Here is a 21,218-nt window from a genome sequence, read left to right as displayed (position 1 = left end):
ATCGACTTGAAACTTGGCACAAGTAGTTGTTATTGATGTAGGTCGGACGGTATTGCAAATGGGCCATATCGGTCCACTTTTACCTATAGCCCCCATATAAACGGACCCCCAAATTTGGCTTGCGATCGCTCTAAGAGAAGTAAATTTCATCCGATCCGGTTGAAATTTGGTACATGTTGTTAGTATATGGTCTCTAAAAACCATGCAAAAATAGGTCCATATCGGTCCACTTTTACCTATAGCACCCATATAAACGGACCCCCAATTTTGGCTTGCGATCGCTCTAAGAGAAGCAAATTTCATCCGATCCGGCTGAAATTTGGTACATGGCATTAGTATATGGTCTCTAACAACCATGCAAAAATTGGTCCACATCGGTCCATAATTATATATAGCCCCCATATAAACCGATCCCCCGATTTGGCTTGCGGAGCCTCTAAGAGAAGCAAATTTCATCCGATCAGGCTGAAATTTGGTTCATGGTATTGGTATATGTTCTCTAATGACCATGCAAAAATTGGTCCATATCGGTCCATAATTATATATAGCGGACGGTATTGAAAATGGGCCATATCGGTCCACTTTTACGTGTAGCCCCCATATAAACGGACCCCCAAATTTGGCTTGCGATTGTCCTAAGAGAATCAAATTTCATCCGATCCGGTTGAAATTTGGTACATGTTGTTAGTATATGGTCTCTAACAACCATGCAAAAATAGGTCCATATCGGTCCACTTTTACCTATAGCCCCCATATAAACGGACCCCCAAATTTGGCTTGCGATCGCTCTAAGAGAAGCAAATTTCATCCGATCAGGCTGAAATTTGGTACATGGCATTAGTATATGGTATCTAACAACCATGCAAAAATTGGTGAATATCGGTCCATAATTATATATAGCCCCCATATAAACCGATCCCCCGATTTGGCTTGCGGAGCCTCTAAGAAACGAAAATTTCATCCGATCAGGCTGAAATTTGGTACATGGTGTTGGTATATGTTCTCTAATGACCATGCAAAAATTGGTCCATATCGGTATATAATTACTGGGAATCGATTTATATTACCATATAAATCGATTCTCAGATTTGTCCTCCGGAGCCTCTTGGAGGAGCAAAATTCATCCGATCCGGTTGAAATTTGGAACATGGTGTTAGAATGTGGTCTCTAACAAACACGCAAGAATTGGTCCATATCGGTCCATAATTATATATAGCCCCCATATAAACCGATCCCCCGATTTGATCTCCGGAGCCTCTTGGAGGAACAAAATTCATCCGATCATGTTGAAATTTGTAACGTGGTGTTAGTATAAGGCCGCTAATATCTATGCCAAAATTGGTCCATATCGGTCTATAGTTATATATAGTCGATCCCCAATCACACAAAAATTGGTCCATATCGGTTCATATTCATGGTTGCCACTCGAGCCAAAAATAATCTACCAAAATTTTTTTTTTTTTATTTATTTATTTATTTGTGTCATTTTAGTACAACAAGACATAAAATCTTATAAATGACTGTACTAAAAAAATAAAAAGAAAAAATACATGATTGTGCAACAAGTAAACAATAATCAATTAAAATTTTAAAGTTTATAAAGTATAAATAAATATGTAAGTTTTTTTAGAAAACTGAAACATTTTTGTGTCTTTGTAATATTAGAATCTTTGAACTACGAATATAATTTGTAGAGCTCATTTTTAAATGCATTAGCATTGCTTAGTATTTGTATGTAATTTGGAAGAGAGTTCCAAAGACGTGTCGTAAAGATGAAAAATTGCCGTTCAGAGGAGAGTTTCTTAAACCGTGGTAAGATCAGTTTTTTACCCCTGGTGGATCTTGCGAATTGAATGTGGTTAAAGAGATATGATGGTTCTTTGGTATTGATTATCTTGTGAAGCATGGTTAAACACTTTATTTTTAGGTAGTTTCTAAACTCAACATTAAAAATTCGATACGAGAATTCGGATATTCTATCTCTTCTTTATTTTATTTATTTTTATGGAAAACATTGCCAAAATGTTATTTCTATAGAAAATTTTGTCAAAATATTATTTCTATAGAAAATTTTGTCAAAATTTTATTTCTATAGAAAATGTTGTCAATATTTTATTTCTGTAGACAATTTTGTAAAAAATTTTATTTCTATAGAAAATTTTGTTAAAATTTTATTTCTATAGAAAATTTTGTCAAAATTTTATTTCTATAGAAAATTTTTTTCCAAATTTTACTTCTATAGAAAATGTTGTCAAAATTTTACTTCTATAGAAAATGTTGTCAAAATTTTATTTTGTCAAAATTTTATTTCTATAGAAACTTTAAACTTAATTATATACGTATTTAATCGGACTTTTTTAGTTTAATATATACTACGTATGGACTACCATATAATTTAGAAGACTGTGTTAAGAAGATACCTTGCCATTGGCAAGTGTTACCGCAACCCAAGTAATTCGATTTTGGATGACAGTCTTCAGTAGAAGTTTCTACGCAATCCATGGTGGAGGGTACATAAGCTTCGGCCTGGCCGAACTTACGGCCGTATATACTTGTTTTTACTAACATTGTGTTCCACCGCAGGGCATTAACCGAATTAAATTTTAAATCAATAGATTTTCTAAGAAGTCTTAAATATATTGTCAGCTAAGAAGCCTTAAATGTATTGTCGGTACAGATTTAAATGTATGTATATGCCCTACGGGAAATGAATCAACCACAGGACTGGTCCCTGGTGTGCATGGACCAGTCCTAGTTCTGGTCAAGACGTATGGAAGGGACTGGTCACTTTAACATGGGTTTGTCATTGACGAGGTAAATTTACACTTTAGGAGACGCCTTGGATTCGTTCCTAAGGACACGTCCTGGGTCATGTCCTCATGCACCAGTCTCGGACAAACTCTTCGAAATCTGTTTCAGTTTGGTTATCCGAATCGCAATGAAAAAGTTTTGAAAAATGTTGGACAATAGATTATTCTGGTAATTCCACTTCACTAAATGTGTAGATTCAATAAGATTTTTATATTAAGCGAGTATGGAAATCATTAGTATAACACTATTTAAAAACTGCGACAAACTGGATCACCGGTACCAGTCCTGTGATAGGTCTGTCAGTGGCAATTTCCACCAACATAAACCTTTATCTATAGCACTCAAAAAAATTTGAAGGATTTCAGATGGTATCGAAAATTTAGATCCATAAAGCGGTGCAGGGTATAATATAGTCGGCTCCGCCCGACCTTAGACTTTCCTTACTAGTTTTATTCTAAATTTCTAAATTTTGAGTTAATAGATTTTTTTATGTTTGAAGTTAAAAAAAAATTAATCCTAATTTTACTAAGTAAATTCTTGGATAAATTGATGCATTAGTGGCAAGTTTTCCATTGTTTTTAAACGACGTCTGTTGTAACACATTTTTGGTTTTATTCCACATTTTTTAGATTTGTATGCCACACTTTTTAAATAAATTTTTTTAAAATGTAAAATAAATACATTTTTATCCTGAAAACAGCTAAGATTACGAATGTTATATACGCCTTAAAATATAATCTAGATTGAGCGTCCAATACTAATTTTTAAAGCCTGAAAGTATGCTAAGAAAAATGTCCATAATTAGGTTAGGTTAGTTGGCAGCCCGATGTATCAGGCTCACTTAGACTATTCAGTCCATAGTGATACCACATTGGTGATATTTTCTCTTATCACTGAGTGCTGCCCGATTCCATGTTGAGCTCAATGACAAGGGACCTCCTTTTTATAGCCGAGTCCGAACGAAGTTCCACATTGCAGTGAAACCACTTAGAGAAGCTTTGAAACCCTCAGAAATGTCACCAGCATTACTGAGGTGGGATAATCCACCGCTGAAAAACTTTTTGGTGTTCGGTCGAAGCAGGAATCGAACCCATGACCTTGTGTATGCAAGGCGGACATGCTAACCATTGCACCACGGTGGCTCCCAATGTCCATAATTGGTAAAACGGGCTATGCAGCTGGATGCTGACTATCATGGAGTGATTTTCTACACAGGGCTTAAATACTGCCTTTAGGATATTTTCGCTATAATATTCGGCATTTATATTGACCTCATGATCGATGGATACAAGCGGGGTTCGTCCATAGGCCTTCACATCATTACCTTTGACAAGCAAACCTGATCATTACTTTTGTCCATACCATAAACTGCTCAATTTGGAATGGCTTCTCATCGGAAAAATACAGATTTGGTAACTGGCCACTTTCGTTCGAACAAAGCAACTCCTGGGATCTTTCCAGTCTAGCTTTTTTTGCGCATCGGTGAACTTTTTGGAGCTTTAGGGGCTCTAGTCCAAAGACCAAATTATGTTACCACCATTACGGTATGGATCTAACCTACACTGCAAATAATAAAATGACCTGGCTTAAATCTTAAGAAGTTAATTGAATGTCAATTAAAAATTAATTGGATCAAATAAAAAACATTAATTGATACTATTCATTTTTGTGATTGATTTTCATTTCAATTAAAAAAATTGCTGAATCAATTAAATTTTTAAATGAATATCTTTTAAAATTCAATTCAAGTTTCAATTGGAAAAATTTTCGTGAAATTTGTTTTTCTGTATATCAGCCACCCTACCTTGTATGTTCTCCCTAACACTCTTAAAAAAATTGGTCCAGATCGGCCCATAATTATATATAGACCTGGTCATCTATATTACTTTTGTTTTTAGTGCATCCATATATCCCCTAACCTCTGCTAAATTATCATCAACCATATTGCAAATACCCTTTAATTTTAAAACTCTGTTTTCAAAACTCATTTAAACATTAATCATTTGCAACTATTAAGTGTACTTCAGTTAACACACATTCTCACTAACATTCATACGGTATGTCCGCATATGAGGTACCAACTTTATTACAGTCGTATGAAGAGCAATGAGAAATTAAATGAACTTTGCGAAAAAAAAACATGTGAAATAAAAAAAACTGTATACACATAAAAAAATGTTTTATATATATCCAAAGATCTTAATTTTAATTTGAAATTTTGTATTACTAGTTTCGATCCCAAAAACGGAATTTTTCCCCTACAGACATTTTAAAAATGTAATTCTAATGTGATTCATGATTTTATTTACTTCTAATATGGCATTCTATATTTTTTTATTAAATTAATATTTTTTTCGGAATAAATATTTTAAAACTTTTTAATTGTCAGAAAAATAAAACACAAGTTTAAAATATTCATTCATAAAATTCGTAATGCAATATTTTTCAGAATTTTGTTATCTTTCTTTTTAAAGCTATCCATACCTTCTTACCAAAGTCTTTTGTGGACATTCATATTTTATTTAAAGTCCTGTAATATAAATGTCTGGCTCAAAGGACGTCATAATGACTTCTGTGTTCATTTGGGTGTTAATAAAGTATTTCTCATGTTTGCAACATGTTCCCATTTTTTTCCTATTTTCTGGAAGTTTTTTCTCTGATTCAAGAGAAAAATAAAAAACAAACAAAACTATAAAGTGCAAGAGAAAACAGAAAACTATATTTCCCTAGTTGAAGAGTTTATAAAAAAATATGTAGGCAAATATAAATGAAAGAGAACAAGTGTATATGGCCGAAAGGTTAACCGGGTCGAATTTTAAATACCCACTACCGTTCATGCGAATACGCATTCATATATACGACATATACCCTGGGTGGTTGATATGTATTGCAACCAACCACAGGTTTCCTTTATTTTTAAACAGCCCTTCTGCGTAGAAAGTGATACTAAAGACTAAAGGGTGATACGGTCAAAATTTGGTCAAGGGAAAACGCGTGTAAATCGGTGAAATTGTTTATTTAAAAAATCAAATTAAATTTCTATTTCAAGTTCAATTAGTATAAAATTCAGGAAAAATATTCAGTTAGGCTTTCGCTTTTCCAAATCCGAATTGCCGGGCCTCACGCTTGACACCAGCCATCAGATTTTGTACAGCCACCTTGTCCACCTTCTTCGCCGCAGAAAGCCAGTTTGCCTTGAACTGCTACTCGTCCTTAGCAGTTTTTTGGTCTTCTTTAGGTTCCGCTTGACAATAGCCCAGTATTTCTAAATTGGGCGGAGCTCTGGCGTGTTGGGAGGGTTCTTGTCCTTGGAAACCACCTGCACGTTGTTGGCGGCGTACCACTCCATGGCCTTTTAACGTAATGGCAAGATGCAAAATCCGGCCAAAACAGTACGGAACAACCGTGTTTCTTCAGGAAAGCCAGCAGACGTTTATTCAAACACCCTTTCACGTAAATTTCTTGGTTGACAGTCCCGAAAGCTATGAAAATGCTGCTTTTCAAGCCACAGGTACAGATGGCTTGCCAAACCAGATATTTCTTTGCGAACTTTGACAGTTTTATGTGCTTGAAACTATCTGCTACCTTTCCCCTTCCTTTTGCCGTATAAAACTCCTGTCCCGGAAGCTGCTTGTAGTCGCCTTTGACGTAGGTTTCGTCGTCCATTACCACGCAGTCAAACTTCGTCAGCATCGTCGTGTACAGCCTCCGGGATCGCGCTTTGGCCGTCGTATTTTGTTTATCATCGCGATTTGGAGTCACACCCTTCTTGTAAGTCGATAGTCCGGCTCGCTTTTGGCTCGATGCACGGTTGTAGACGATACACCCAGCATATTTGCGGCATCTCGGAGAGAGAGAGGTTAGGGTTTCGCTTGAAACTACCGGCAACTCTCTTTGTCGTCTCAGCGGCTTCCGGTTTTCGGTTTTCGATTTCCCCCCGATCCAGACTTCCTGGCTGTCGACAAACGTTCCCCAAACACTTTAATTACATTTGTAACGGTTGATTTGGTAACTTTTAGCGATTTTGCCAGCTTTGCGTGCGAGTAGCTCGGATTTTCGCGATGCGCAAGCAAAATTTTGATGCGCTGCTCTTCTTGTTTGGACGGCATTTTGACAACTGAAGAGTGAATTCCAAAATCAAAATAAGAGCAACATTCTACACATATACACCTTCAAAATGAGGGGTGTTCAGGGTTTTTAAATGCAAAATTGAAAGAAATACGTCAAGTTTATATTGACAAAATTTTGACCGTATCACCCTTTATAGTCTCTAACAACCATGAAAAAATTGGTCCACATCGGTCCATAATTATATATAGCTCCCATATAAACCGATCCCCAGATATGACCTCCGGAGCCTCATGGATGACCAAAATTCATCAGATTCGGTTGAAATTTGGTACGTTGTGTTAGTATATGGTCTCTAACAACCATGCAGGAATTGGTCCATATGGGTCCATAATTATATATAGCCCCCATATAAACCGATTCCCAGATTTGATTTGCGGACCCTCTAAGAGAAGCAAATTTCATCCGATCCGGTTGAAATTTGGAACATGGTGCTAGTATATGGTCTCTAACAACCGTGGCAGAATTGGTCCATATCGGTACATAATTATATATAGTCCTCATATAAACCGTTCTCAAGATTTAACCTCCGGAGCCTCTTCGAGGAGCAAAATTCATCCGATCCGGTTCACATTTGGAACGTGGTGTTAGTATATGGCCGCTAACAACCATACCAAAATTGGTCCATATCAGTCTATAGTTATATATAGCCGATGCCCCATCACACAAAAATTTGTCCATATCGGTTCATAATCATGGTTGCCACTGGAGCCAAAAATAATCTACCAAAATTTTATTTCTATAGAAAATTTTGTGAAAATGTTTTTTCTATAGAAAATTTTGTTAAAATTTTATTTCTATAGAAAATTTTGTGAAAATGTTTTTTCTATAGAAAATTTTGTTAAAATTTTATTTCTATAGAAAATTTTTTTTAAACTGAATTATAGACGTATGTAATCGGTCTTTTTTGATTTAATATATACCACGTATGGACTTACTTACAATTTCGAAGACGGTTTTAGGAGGTTTTAAGATACCTTGCCATCGGCAAGCGATACCCCAACTCAAGTAATTCGATTGTGGATGGAAGTGTTAAGAAGTTTCTACGCAATCCATGGTGGAGGGTACATTATTTTCGGGCTGGCCGAACTTACGGCCGTATATACTTGTTATAACTCTTTTTGATACCCACCACCATAGAATGGTGACGGGGGTATAATAAGTTTGTCATTCCGTTTGCAATACATCGATATATCGATTTCCGACTATATAAAATATATATTCTTGATCAGGGAGAAATTCTAAGACGATATAACCATGTCCGTCTGTCTGTCTGTTGTAATCACGCTACAGTATTCAATAATGAAGCGATCCTGCTGAAATTTTGCACAAACTCGTCTTTTGTCTGCAGGCAGGTCAAGTTCGAAGATGGGCTATATCGGTCCAGGTTTTGATATAGTCCCTATATAAACCGACCTCCCGATATGGGGTCTTGGGCTTATAGAAATCGTAGTTTTTATCCAATTTACCAGAAATTGGAAATCTAGAAGTATGTTATGACAATAAAGAGGTGTGCCAAAAATGGTGGGTATCGGTCCATGTTTTGGTATAGCCCCTATATAAACCCATCTCCCGATTTTACTTCGTGGGCTTATGGAAACCGTAGTTTTTATCCAATTTGCCTGAAATTGGAAATCTGAAGGTATTTTCGAACCATAAACAGGTGTGCTGGTTGTGAGTATCGGGTCATGTTTTGGTATAGCCCCCATATAACCGATCTCCCGATTTTACTTCTTGGGCTTCTACAATCCGCAGGTTTTATTCAATTTACCTGAAATTCGAAATCTAGAGGTATTTTAGAACTATAAAGAGGTGTGCCAAAAATGGTGAGCATCGGTCCATGTTTTGGTATGGTCCCCATATAAACCCACCTCCCGATTTGGGGTCTTGGTCTTATAGAAACCGTAGTTTTTATCAAATTTCCTGAAATTGGAAATCTAGAGATATTTTCGGGCCATAAAGAGGTGTGCTGAAAGCAGTAAGTATCGGTCCATATTTTAGTGTAGCCCCCATAAGAACGATCTCCCGATTTAACTCCTTGGGTTTCGAGAAGCCGTAGTTTTTGTCCGATTTGCTTGAAATTCTAAATATTATGGTATTTTAGGCTCACAAAACGAGTATCGGATTAAGTTTTTATCGGTCCTCCATATAGACCGATTTCACTTCTTGAGGGTATAGAAGGCGCACTGATCATGAAAATTGCTTGAAACTCAATGTAAAATTTCCATATTTTATTTTTCGGGAGAAAATCTACAGATTTAAGATTTCAAATCAAGACGTTATTTTATAATTTTCTTGCACACTTACAAGAGATGTTAATGATTCCTCTAAAACTCAAACACAAATGGTTCTTATAAATCAAGAATCTGATATAGTCTTCATAGGTAAAATCTTTAAATTTATCTTCTGAAAGTGTCCTGGATGAACTGCTCTGCTTGATCTGTCCTCAAACCCCCTGAAATTTCAAAGGAAACCCTAATAACGGTTACGGTAACCGTGAGGAGTGACGTTCACGGTTGCCACAGTTGGTAGAATCCTACAAAAAAATTTAAGATTTTTAACTGTTTGGTAGACTGGTAAAATTCTTGATGTTTTCGTAGATTTTTCAAAATAGTCCTCTCCTGCTAAGAGGCACTTAAATTTTCAATTAAAATGTAGAAATTTTTTTCTATAGAATTCAAATATTAACAAAATTTTCTATAGAAATAAAATTTTGAAAAAAATTTCTATAGAAATAAAATATTTACAAATTTTTTTATAGAAATAAAATTTTGAAAAAATTTTCTATAGAAATAAAATTTCTGTAGAAACAAAATGTTGACAAAATTTTGTATAGAAATAAAATCTTGAGAACATTTTCTACAGAAATAAAATTTTGAGAAAATTTTCTATAGAAATAAAAGTTTGACAAAATATTTCTATAGAAATAAAATTTTAGGAAAATTTTCTATAGAAATAAAATTTTGACAAAATTTTCTATGGAAATTAAATTGTGAGAAATTTTTCCATAGAAATAAAATTTTGACGAAATTTTCTATAGAAATAAAATTTACACAAAATTTTCTATAGAAATAAAATTTTTCTGAAAATTATGTACAGAAATAAAATTCTTCTGAAAATTATGAACAGAAATAAAGTTTTGAGAAAACTTTCTATAGAAATAAAATTTTGAGAAAAATTTCTACAGAAATAAAATATTTACATTTTTTATAGAAATAAAATTTTGATAAATGTTTCTCTTGAAGAAAAATTTTTGATATAGAAAATTTTCTATAGAAATAAAAGTTTGTTAAAATTTTCTATAGAAATAAAATTTTGACAAAAATTTTGACAAATTTTATTATAGAAAATTTTCTATGGAAATAAAATTTTGTTAACATTTTCTATAGAAATAAAATTTTGACAATTGTTATAGAAATAAATTTTTTAGAAAATGTTCTATAGAAATAAAACTTGTAGAAAATTATCTACAGAAATAAAATTTTGAGAAAATTTTCTATATAAATGAAATTTTGAGAAAACTTTCCATAGAAATAAAATTTTGAGAAAATTTTCTATAGAAATAAAATTTTGACAAAATTTTCTATAGAAATAAAATTTTGACAAAATTTTCTAGAGAAATAAAATTTTGAGAAAAATTTGCTATAGAAATAAAATTTTGACAAAATTTTCTATAGAAATAAAATTTTGAGAAAATTTTCTATAGAAATAAAATGTTGACAAAATTTTCTATAGAAATAAAATTTTGACAAAATTTTCTATAGAAATAAAATTTTGACAAAATTTTCTATAGAAATTTTTCTAAAGGAATAAAATTTTTAGAAAATTATCTACAGAAAGAATGTTTATCAAATTTATTTGGGCAAAGCCCTATAGACTGCAAGATGGTTGGATGGCAAAGGAAAAGAGAAATGTCCGTACGAATTTATTTCGGCATAAGCCGGCTATCGTTTAAATTTTTTTTCGGAAGGTTCAAGTGTGGCTTACTTTTGGGTTTAGTGAACTGCCTGAATTTATTCTGATAATTGGTTGATAGTTTTGCTGCAAGTAGAGGATGCTGATGAGGAGTGTGGTAATTCCGAAACGTGCGTCCATCCAACCATATTGTAGTCTATAGGGCTTTGCCCAAATACATTTGACAAACATTCTTTTCCTCTTTTGGTTAAGCTACACTTGTAGTTTATTTAGTCAATGAATGGTTTCTATAGAAATAAATTTTTGACAAATGTTTCTATAGAATTAATTTGAAATCCAGGGGATATTTATACACCCAAAAAATTTTCGATAATATATAATATTGCAAATACTAAAATAAACTTCTAACATGAAATATTTCTTACGAAGAAATAACTACAAAAACCCCACAATAATATTTGTTTTTTTTTTTTTTAATTTGGTAGATTTTTGGTAAGTTTTTCTTAAAATTTTGGTAATTTTTTTTTTTGTGAAACGAATGGCAACCCTGACACTGGTTGCTGTTTTCTGACCTAAAGACTTATTAGACAACACTTGTAAAACTCTCGTTTGTTTATTTACTTTGTAGTTTTTTTTTTTTTGAATAACATTTTGTTTTAACAAATAATTCTTGTATTGTATATAAACTTCATAATTGACACAAAAGTCCTCTTTTGTACTAAAAACCCCAATGCCCAAAACACCAGTGTTATACGCTCTCACAATAGTTCAGCAAATAAAGCAATGGTTTCATAAATAAATGTGACTGTTTATAACATTTGATGAATGAGGCACAAACACTTCAAATTTTCAACACTCTATAATAAACTTTTTTTTTTTCTTTTTGAAAATTACTGCATATCTCACATTTGTCTGTGTGTCGCGAAAAATATGAGAATATCTTATTTATCCCCTCTCGAAAAAATGAAATTATTTATGTTTTAAAACATTTCATAATAATAAATCCTACCATGTGATGTGGAAAGAAGCCTAGATGGCAAGGATGATAAAAAAAAACACAACACAGTCCATGAAAATATGCATGAATTCACAAAGATATTAAAATAAATTACAAAAAAATTTATCATGATATTATGCCATGACTCTCTTCCTGGATCATTTTAAGCCCGAAAAAAAGGTTTTCAATGTTTCATGAGCCTTAATTCATATTTAAGTAATCATGAATTCTGTCATTTATCCCAGGATTTTTTATGCAGGCCTCTGTATAATTGTGAATCTGTTGTGGTTGTGGTCTTTCATGTTGAAAATCCTTGTAAATTGTTCTCGTATAGCGGCGAAATGTATCGCCCTCCCTCGTTTCCTTTTCGTTTATTGTAGTTGTCGAAAAGTTTAATGAGTAACACTTAACCTGAATATGTCAATAACATTTTTTTAAGAGGAAAAGGATGTAGATGTGTCAAGGGGTTTTAGGTTATGTGTGGCAGGTTATGTGGCAATTACATTTTTAAGAGAGTAAAACCAACAGCAAGTGAGGTGAATAATGAAGACTTAGTTTAAAAAGAATGTAAATCAATATATCTAAACTTTTTATCTATTAAAGAGATGATTACATTACGCCTATGATTTTAGAAAATTACGCAAAACTAATTATAAGGTAATATCATTGAAAGGCACGTTTTAAGTTAGAAAAAGGCAGAAACAACTCTAGCTACCTGAAAGATTGTTCCACGTGAGAAGACAGTTATGATGGTGAATGTCCGATGATTATTTCTATAAAAACTTTTGTCATATTTTCTTCTATAGAATATTTGGTCAAAACTGTATTTCTTTAGAAAATTTTGCCAAAATTTTATTTCTATAAAAAAATTCTATCAAATTTTTTATTCTATAGAAAATTTCGTCAAAATAGTATTTCTATAGAAAATATTTGCAAAAGTATATTTCTAAAAAAATTGTCAAAATTTAATTTCTACAGAAAATTTTGTCAAAATTTTATTTCTCTGGAAAATTTTGTCAAAATTTTATTTCCATAGAAAATTTTGTGAAAATTTTATTTCCATAGAAAATTTTGTCAAAATTTTATTTCTTAAGAAAGTTTTGTCAAAATTTTATTGCCATAGAAAATTTTGTCAAAATTTTATTGCCATAGAAAATGTTGACAAAATTTTATTGCCATAGAAATTTTTGTCAAAATTTTATTGCCATAGATTTTTTTTTAATTTTATTGCTATAGAAAATTTTGTCAAAATTTTATTGCCATTGAAAATTTAGTCAAAATTTTATTGCCACAGAATTTTTTTTAATTTTATTTTTATAAAAAATTTTTACAAAATTTTAATTCTATCGAAAATTTTGTCAAAATTTTATTTCTATAGAAAATTTTGTTAAAATTTTATTTCTGTAGAAAATGTTGTCAAAATTTTATTTCTTTAGAACACTGTGTCACAATTTTATTTCTATTGAACACTTTGTCAATTTTTTTTGCCATAGAAATTTGTTTCAAAATTTTATTGCCACTTTGTCAAAATTTTATGTCTACAGAACACCTTGTAAAATTTTTTTTTTGCCATAGAAAATTTTTTCAAAATTTTATTGCCACAGAAAATTTAGTTAAAATTTTATAGCCATAGAAAATTTTGTCAAAATTATATTGACATAGATTTTTTTTTTAATATTATTTCTATAAAAAAAAATTTGCAAAATTTTATTTCTTTCGAAAATTTCGTCAAAAATTTATTTCTATAGAAAATTTTGTCAAAATTGTATTTCTATAGAACACTTTGTCAAAATTTTATATCTTTAGAACACTTTGTGAACATTTTTTTTCACATTAGAAAATTTGTTCAACATTTTATTGCCATAGAAAATTTTGTTAAAATTTTACTGCCATAGAAAATTTTGTCAAAATTATATTCAAAATAATATTGCCATAGAATGTTTTTTAATTTTATTTCTATAAAAAATTTTTGCAAAAATTTTATTTCTATTTCTATATAAAATTTTGTCAAAATTTTATTACCATAGAATTTGTATACCCTGCGCCACACTGTGGAACAGGGTATTATAAGTTTGTGAATATGTTTGCAACACCCGGAAAGGAGTCTTTGGCAATACTGCTCAGGGCCAGCCCCTGAGTTGATCTAGCCATGTCCGTATGTCCGTTTGTCTGTGAACACATTTTTGTAATCAAAGTCTAGGTCGCAATTTTAGACCAATCGACTTCAAATTTAGCACAAGTATGTATGTTGGGTAAAAATAGAACCCTATTGATTTTTGAAGAAATCGCTTCAGTTTGAGATATAGTTCCGGTATATATCTGAATGAAAATGCCTCCGTCTTCGTCGAGGTTGATGAATACACTCCTTTTATTTTTAATTTTTCTTTCTTACTTGCTATCTTACAAACTATTTCTTAACCTAGTCCCACACTACTTTCTCTTATCATGCCATAAAAGAACATATATCCTGGAAATCCCATACATTAAACTATAGGTAGCATAAATATCGTAACGTATACACAAAAGATAATACACACATGGAAAATCAATAAGGATGTTTGAGCTATTCACCCAATATCTACAATTCTACCTGCTATAGACATATCTGGTTCACAGTACAGATAGCACCATGTGTTTGCTTACGATCAATGATGTTTGAGAAATTCAAACAATATCTTTCTCCCGATATCTACTAATATGGCCTGATTTGCTTTAAATTTTGCACAATGAGTGCAACTAATAGTATCGTAAAGTGAAATCGGTTCAGATTTAGATATAGCTCCCATATATCTCATTCCCGAGTTTTGCCGGGATTTGCTTGAAATTTTGTACAGAAATTAACGTTCTGGAGTTGCATGCCAAATTTGATTGAAATCGGTTCAGATTTAGATATAGCTTTCATATATATGTTTTTCTGATTTCGGCAAAAAAAAGTCCAAACTACACACATTTTCCTTCCACATTAGACGAATTTGACATTCTATCGAAAATGTGGAACTACAAAGTGGTGAAGGATATAGTATAGTCGGCCCCGCCCGATTTTAGACTTCCTTACTTGTTTTTATACCCTCCATCATAGGATGGGGGTATATTAACTTTGTCATTCCGTTTGTAACACATCGAAATATTGCTCTAAGACCCCATAAAGTATATATATATTCTGGGTCGTGGTGAAATTCTGAGTTGATCGGAGCTTGTCCGTCCGTCCGTCTGTTGGCACAAGTAGTTGTTATTGATGTAGGTCGGATGGTATTGCAAATGGGTCATATCGCTCCACTTTTACGTATAGCCCCCAAATTTGGTTTGCGATTGCTCTAAGAGAAGCAAATTTCATCCGATCCGGCTGAAATTTGGTACATGGTGTTAGTATATGGTCTCTAACAACCATGCAAAAATTGGTCCATATTGGTTCACTTTTACGTATAGCCCATCCGCTCCGGCTGAAATTTGGTACATGGTGTTAGTATATGGTCTCTAACAACCATGCAAAAATTGGTCCATATCGGTCCACTTTTACGTATAGCCCATCCGCTCCGGCTGAAATTTGGTACATGGTGTTAGTATATGGTCTCTAACAACCATGCAAAAATTGGTCCATATCGGTCCACTTTTACGTATAGCCCATCCGCTCCGGCTGAAATTTGGTACATGGTGTTAGTATATGGTCTCTAACAACCATGCAAAAATTGGTCCATATCGGTCCACTTTTACGTATAGCCCCCATATAAACGGAGCCCCAAATTTAGCTTACGATTGCTCTAAGAGAAGCACATTTCATCCCATCCGGCTGAAATTTGGTACATTGTATTAGTATATTGTCTCTAACAACCATGCAAAAATTGGTCCATATCGGTCCATAATTATATATAGCCCCCATATAAACCGATCCCCAGATTTGAACTCCGGAGCCTCTTAGAGGAGCAAAATCCATCCGATCCGGTTGAAATTTGGTACGTGGTGTTAATATATGGCCGCTAATAACCATGCCAAAATTGGTCCATATCGGTCTATAGTTATATATAGCCGATCCCCAATCACACAAAAATTGGTCCATATCGGTTCGTAATCATGCTTGCCACTCGAGCAAAAATAATCTAGCAAAATTTTATTTCTATAGAAAATTTTGTCAAAATTTTATTTCTATAGAAAATTTTGTTGAAATTTTATTCCTATAGAAAATTTTGTCAAATTTTATTTCTATAGAAAATTTTGGCAAAATTTTATTTCTATAGAAAATGTTGTCAAAATTTTAAATCTTTTGAAAATTTTGTAAATATTTTATTTCTATAGAAAATTTTGTCAAAATGTTACGTCTATAGAAAATTTTGTTAAAATCGTATTTCTATAGAAAATTTTGTCCAAATTTTACTTCTTTACTTCTATAGAAAATGTTGTCAAAATGTTATTTCTATAGAAAATTTTGTCAAACTTAATTATATACGTATTAAATCGGCCATTTTAAGTTCAATATATACCACGTATGGACTACGTGATATATATTACGGTATTAGGAGGTTTTAAGATACCTTGTCATCGGCAAAAGTTACCGCAACCCAAGTAATTCGATTGTGGATGACGGTCTTGAGTAGAAGTTTCTACGCAATCCATGGTGGAGGGTACATAAGCTTCGGCCTGGCCGAACTTACGGCCGTATATACTTTTTTTTTTTAAATTTTATTTCTATAGGAAATTTGGTTAAAATTTTATTTCCATAGAAAATTTTGTCAAAATGTTTTGTTTATAGAAAATTTGATCAAAATTGCATTTTATTTTTATTTCTATAGAAAATTTACTCAAACTGTTATTTCGGCAGAAAATTTTGTTAAATTCTTATTTTTATAGTATTCTACTTCTATAGTAAATTTTGTCAAAATTTCATCTCAATAGAAAATTTTTGCAAAATTTGATTTGTAGGAAAATTTTGTCAAAATTTTAATTCTTTACAAAATTTTGTCACAATGTTATTTCTATAGAAAATTTTGTCAAAGTTTTATTTCTATAAAAAATTTTGTCAAAATTTTACTTCTATAGGAAATTTTGTCAAAATTTTATTTCCATGGAAAATTTTCTCAAAATTTAATTTCTATAGGAAATTTTTTAAAAATTTTGTTTTTATCGCAAATTTTGTCAATATTTTATTTCTACAGAAAATGTTGCCAAAATTTAATTTCTATAGAAAATTTTGCCAAAATTTTATTTCTATAGAAAATTTTTCAAAATTTTATTTCTATGGAAAATGTTTGCAAAATTTTATGTCTATAGAAAATTTACTCAAAATGTTATTTCGACAAAAACTTTTGTCAAATTCTTATATTTATAGAATAGTTTGTCAAAATTCTATTTCTATAGTAAATTTTGTAAAAATTTCATTTCTATAGAAAAATTTTATTTGTAGGAAAATTTTGCCAAATTTTAATTCTTTACAAAATTTTGTCGAAATGTTATTTCTATAGAAAATTTTGTCAAAGTTTTATTTCTATAGAAAATTTTGTCAAAATTTTACTTCTATAGGAAATTTTGTCAAAATTTTATTTCCATGGAAAATTTTCTCAAAATGTAATTTCTATAGGAAATTTTGTAAAAATTTTGTTTCTATAGAAGATGTTGTTAAAATTTTATTTCTATAGGAAACTTTGCAAAATTTTATTTCTATAGAAAATTTTGTCAACATTTTATTTCTATAGAAAATTTTGTCAAAGTTTTATTTCTAAAAAAAGATTTTGTCAAAATTTTACTTCTATAGGAAATTTTGTCAAAATTTTATTTCCATGGAAAATTTTCTCAAAATTTAATTTCTATAGGAAATTTTGTAAAAATTTTGTTTCTATAGAAAATGTTGTTAAAATTTCATTTCTATAGGAAACTTTGCAATATTTGATTTCTATAGAAAATTTTGTCAACATTTTATTTCTATAGAAAATTTTGTCAAAATTTTATTTCTTAGAGAATTTTGTCAAAATTTTATTTCTTTAGAAAATATTGAAAATTTCGTCAAAATTTTATATCTATACAAAAATGTTATCAAAATTTTATTTGTATAGAACATTTTTTAAAAATTTTATTTTTATCGCAAATTTTGTCTATATTTTATTTCTACAGAAAATGTTGCCAAAATTTAATTTCTATAGAAAATTTTGCCAAAATTTTCTCAAAATTTTATTTCTATGGAAAATGTTTGCAAAATTTTATGTCTATAGAAAATTTACTCAAAATGTTATTTCGACAAAAAATTTTGTCAAATTCTTATATTTATAGAAAATTTTTGCAAAATTTTGTTTGTAGGAAAATTTTGTCAAAAATTTATTTCTATAGTCAAATTTTACCAAAATTTTATTTCTGTAGAAAAAATTTATCAAAATTTTATTTCTATAGAAAATTTTATAAAAATTTTATTTTTATCGAAAATTTTGTCAATATTTTATTTCTACAGAAAATATTGCCAAAATTTAATTTCTATAGAAAATTTTTCAATATTTTATTTCTATGGAAAATATTTGCAAAATTTTATGTCTATAGATAAATTTGTCAAAATTCTATTTCTATCTGAAATTTTTTCAAAATTCTATTTCTATATGAAATTTTGTCAAAATTTTATTTCCATAGAAAATTTTGTCAAAATTTATTTCTATAGAAAATTTTCTAAATTTTCTAAAGAAATAAAATTTTGTGAAAATTTTATTTCTATAGAAAATTTTGTCAAAGTTTTATTTCTATAGAAAATTTTATCAAAATTTTATTTCTGTAGAAAACGTTGTCAAAATTTTAGTTCTGTAGAATATTTTGTCAAATTTTTATTTGTATAGTAAATTTTGTCAACATTTTATTTCTATAAAAAAATTTGTCAAAATTTTACTTCTATAGAAAATTTTGTCAAAATTTTATTTCTATAGAAAATAAAAATAATATGATTGAAAAGCTTCCGAGAAATCTTCAACGTATTTCAACACCACCTCTTTACAATTTGAAAATTTGCGAATCCATTAACTAAAAAGTGACCTTAATTAAACATTAAGATTGTGTATTCCATTCACAAAGTTTGATGAATCTCTATAGGTTTACCCCTAGTTTTATTCATTCAACATATTTCAAGCTCCATTTCCCCTCAAATGATAAATCAAATAACGAAGCAGACCAAAACTAAGCAAACGCCTAAAGCAATTCACTATCATCTTGCAACAATTTGCGAACAGACATGGCTAGGAATGTAATTAAACTTCGCACACTTCAACGCTTAAAGTGGCATGTTTCATACTAAAGATGAGTGCTGGTGGTGTTGCAATAGACTGACTTGGTGGAGATGATGATTTGAAGTTCTTTGCAGATGTTGCTCCTCCACCACCACCACCAGCTCTTAGTCTTCAGTTGAATTAACTTGGTACACTGGCCAAACTGAATGGCAATGAAATGCAAACTCATGGTGGTGGATGAGATGCCATCATTATCATCATCGTCATGCACAAGGAAAACTTGGTGGAAACTAAACAAACATCTCACAAAACTTTCGATTTTAATAAACATTTGCCAAACTTTGTAACTTTGCCAAAGTATTTTTCTCAATTTGATTAATTTTTTTTTTTCAGGTCAATTATGTTGTGGAAATCAATGACGGCTAAGCCCGGATACCAAAGCAGCAAGCAACAATCTAGCAAGAGCCTAAAACAAATAAACAATTAAAAGTCCATCATTATAAGTCGCATAAACGTGGCCAAAAACGGCCATAGGAGAAATCTACGAAGAGTCTTACACCAAAAAGGTAGCAGAACAATTGCCGTTGGAAACCTTCCCCCCACAGACTATAATGCAGGCTTCGAAGATTCTACGAAAACCTGTTGTCATGAAACTTTTTTGCACTATCATGGCTTACATGGAAACCTGCCTATTTATGGTCATAATCTTGAGTTCTATACCCGCCACCATCAAAGCTGTACCTCTAAGCCAACAACAACAGCAGAATTTACAACATCAGCAGCAGCAGCATCAACACCAATTGCAGTTGCAGCAGCAACATCAACAATCACCTCAGACGTACAATTACAAGCAACAGTTGCAATATCAAATGCAACAAAAGGATAAGTATGAATACCAGCAGCATGTAAAACAACAACAACAATTTTTCCAACAACAATATCAACAACAACATCCGGATTTGTTGAAACCTACTCAATATGCTCCACAGCAATATCACCACACCCAACCACCCTCAACTTCAATGGAATTATTAGCAGATCAACAACATTCCTATTTTGCAGTACGACCAACCCAGGTAAGGGGCAACAAATATGAAAACTTTCTTTACGACTTTAGCATGGAGAAAAACAGTCTGGATGAATTGAATTTTTGTATAAGGAATTGGCTGAATTGAGTTTTCTATAGGAAATACTAAATTCTACCTGGCTGAATTGAGTGTTCTATAAGAAATCCTTAATTCAACCTGGCTGAATAGAATTTTCCATAAGAAAACTTTAATTCAGCCCAGGTGAATTGAGTATTCTATAGGAAAACTTTAATTCAACACAGCTGAATTGAGTTTTCTTTAGGAAAAAATTAACTCAGCTTAGCTTAATTGAAATTTCTGTAGGAAAACCTTAATTCAGCCTAGCTGAATTGAGTTTTCTACAAGAAATCCTTAATTCTACCTGGCTGAAGTGAGTTTTCTATAGGAAACCCTTAATTCAGCCAGGCTGAATAAAGTTTTCCATAAGAAATCTTTGAGTCAGCCTTGTTGAATTGAGTTTTATACAGGAAATCATAAATTCAGCTATGCTGAACTCAGTTGTTAGAAGAAAAAAATTTACTTCATCCTATCTGGATTGAAATTTCTATCAGAAATCCTTAATACTCTGTGTTTTCTATAGGAAATCATAAATTCAGCTTGGCTAAATGGAGCCTTCTATAAGAAATCCTAAATTCAGAGAAGAAATACTAAATTCTACCTGGCTGAATTGAGTTTTCTATAGGAAAACCTTAATTCAGCCAGGCTGAATAGAGTTTCCCATAAGAAATCTTTAATTCAGCCGTGTTGAATTGAGTTTTATACAGGAAATCATAAATTCAGCTATGCTGAACTCAGTTGTTAGAAGAAAAATTTACTTCATCCTATCTGAATTGAAATTTCTATCAGAAATCTTTAATACTCTGTGTTTCTATAGGATATCCTAAATTCAGCCTGGCTGAATGGAACCTTCTATAAGAAAACTTTAATTCAGCCTAGCTGAATTCAGTTTTATATAGGAAAATTTTAATTCAGCCTGGTTGAAGTGAAAATACTAAATTCGGTCTTTCTAAATGGTGTTTTAATTCAGCCTGATTGAATTGCATTTTCATTAGGAAAACTTTAATTCAGCTTGGCTGGGGGGGGGGGGGGTTT

General features: G+C 31.4%; 1 protein-coding gene across 2 annotated transcripts in view; it reads left to right on the top strand.

Annotated features, from left to right (window-relative positions):
• The window catches only part of LOC142228100 (uncharacterized), a 447,611-nt gene that overhangs the window by 54,816 nt on the left and 371,577 nt on the right, over positions 1-21,218 (top strand). For both annotated transcript variants that reach the window (XM_075298417.1, XM_075298416.1), the window contains exon 2: positions 19,432-20,114. In XM_075298417.1, the coding sequence (XP_075154532.1) occupies positions 19,650-20,114 (465 nt within the window). In that variant the 5' untranslated portion in view covers positions 19,432-19,649. The remainder of the gene's footprint in view (positions 1-19,431; positions 20,115-21,218) is intronic.

This window comes from Haematobia irritans, chromosome 3 (assembly GCF_050003625.1).
Source record: "Haematobia irritans isolate KBUSLIRL chromosome 3, ASM5000362v1, whole genome shotgun sequence".
NCBI classification, from domain to species: domain Eukaryota; kingdom Metazoa; phylum Arthropoda; class Insecta; order Diptera; family Muscidae; genus Haematobia; species Haematobia irritans.
The sequence above is the reverse complement of the archived record's forward strand: the minus strand, read 5'-3'. Positions and strand labels throughout refer to the sequence as shown.